Source organism: Gymnodraco acuticeps, unplaced genomic scaffold (assembly GCF_902827175.1).
Source record: "Gymnodraco acuticeps unplaced genomic scaffold, fGymAcu1.1, whole genome shotgun sequence".
NCBI classification, from domain to species: domain Eukaryota; kingdom Metazoa; phylum Chordata; class Actinopteri; order Perciformes; family Bathydraconidae; genus Gymnodraco; species Gymnodraco acuticeps.
The window spans coordinates 146,585-148,631 of record NW_022990421.1 but is presented as its reverse complement, the minus strand read 5'-3'; the positions used below and the strand labels follow the sequence as shown (position 1 = coordinate 148,631).

Genomic DNA, 2,047 nt, shown 5'->3' with positions numbered 1-2,047 from the left:
TCCAGTTGTGATAGACACGGGTTGCCACTGTTGTTTTTATATATTTATTTATGTCTTGTAATGGCACTGTTGAGAAACCTGTGATCTAAGTGTTTCATACATTACATAACTACAGTTTTGTATATGGTATGACAATAAACCTTTCATCTTGAATCTACATATCCACCCTCTGAGGCTGTTCTCTAATTACCCTGATCCATTAATACACACGCTACTATAATAACCTTGCATTTTCTAAATATAATAAAACCATGCACTCTTGCTATTGATTGCCTGCGGACAACGCTGAGTATGCTCTGGGGAAAACACAAAACTCTCAGATCAAGAAGAAAGAAGACAGGTGGATCAAGTGCAGCCAAAGTGGGATTTTATTCAATGCAGAAACATACAGGCCAACATTACAAAATCCTGCCTCTCTGTGTTCAGATGTTCTTGTATAGCCTTTACTTAAGAATGTATTTACCAACGTAATTCTTAATATTGTCTCTAATGATATCAGAGTCATACAGGCAATGTATGACATCGCCCAAACACCTTCTCACTACACAATCCTAATTGTACTCTTCTAAAATATAGGAAACACAATCTAACATGGTCAACATATTCCTTTTATATTTCAGCAGCAGGACCCTTCTTCAGAAATCTTAATATGACTCCTTTGATTTGAGGCAGACCCAGGCCATAAACTATAGGGTTATTGAGGGGGGGAATGATCAGATACTCTAAAGACAAAATAACTGCGATGCTTGGATTCAGTTGATCAGCCTCAAATCGAGTCAAAGACAGCTCGCAGAAGAGAGAGATGGAGTAGGTCATAAAGGACACGATGTGAGGCAGGCAGGTTTGTAACGCCTTTCCTCTGAATTCAGACGATCTCCTGCTGCAGACCAGCAGAATCCGTAGATATGTGTACAGGACGAAGAATAGGGGGATGAAGATGCCGGTCACTGTGACAAACTGTCCAGCTATGTTGTTTGGAGTGGTGTCCACACAGGAGAGCTGCACCACAGGCCAGTTAGAGCAGAACATCCGGTTCAGTTTATTTCCACACAGCGGTAATCTAACAGTAAGATAGAGGCAGAAGCCAATCACAAACACTGGGTAGAAAACAGCAACGAGCACAAGTATCTGTACCTTCTGAAACGTCATTTTACTGTGGTAGTGTAAGGGCTGACAGATAGCAAGGAATCTATCGTAGGCCATGATAGTGAGGATGGTCAGCTCACAGGAAGCATAGGTGTAAATAACATACATCTGAATAAAGCATAATGGACGTGAGACCAAATGAGAGTCAGAGACGATGTCCTGCAGGAACCTGGGGAAGAATCCAGCTGAGCCATACAGAGAGTTTACACACAGACAGCTGATGAAAATATACATGGGCTGATGCAGAGACTTCTCCAGGAACACTGCCAGAATAATGACCATGTTAGCAGAGACTATAGTCACATAGATGAACAGACACAAGATGAAGAACAGGTATCTGAGGGGCCCAAAGTCTGCAAACAGAGTCAACTGAAAGTAGGGAGGGTTCAGGCTGCTGTTGCTCTTCATGTCTGCTCCAAAGAGAGGAACAATACAGGAACTGTTAATGAGAACTTCTTAGCTAAATGTCAGATATTAATATAAAATCAGCCTGCATGCATGTGAATTGCAAAATATCCTACATTTGTATGGGACAATATTAAATGTAAGTGCTAGGAAAATCTCATCTCCACATACAGTACATGCAGCACGAATCTGGCATTTCTCAGTTATTCAAACAGGAGTTCACAGACTTACTCAGTCTGGGAAGAAAGGAGGGAATATGAATGCACAATAAAGGAAATGTTCTAAGCAAGATATCCTATTTCAACACACAATAACCTGCATGCATGTGAACGGCAAACGTTCACAGCTGGACCTGACAATATTAAATATGAATTCTATGTAACTGAAGAAGGGATGTACACAAACTAAGACCTTCTCATAAACTACATGCACCACAATCCTGGCATCTCTCAGTTATTCAAACAGTATTTCACTCAGATTTCAAATGTTTGTGCAC

At 40.8% G+C, this 2,047-nt stretch overlaps 1 protein-coding gene across 1 annotated transcript; it reads right to left on the bottom strand.

Moving 5' to 3' along the window:
• Positions 1–609: 609 nt before the first annotated feature.
• LOC117551899 (olfactory receptor 51L1-like) lies at positions 610–1,581 on the bottom strand. The gene has a single exon (XM_034224984.1). The coding sequence runs from the start codon at positions 1,552–1,554 to the stop codon at positions 610–612; it is 945 nt and encodes a 314-aa protein (XP_034080875.1). The 5' UTR covers positions 1,555–1,581.
• Between the last annotated feature and the right edge of the window lie 466 nt (positions 1,582–2,047).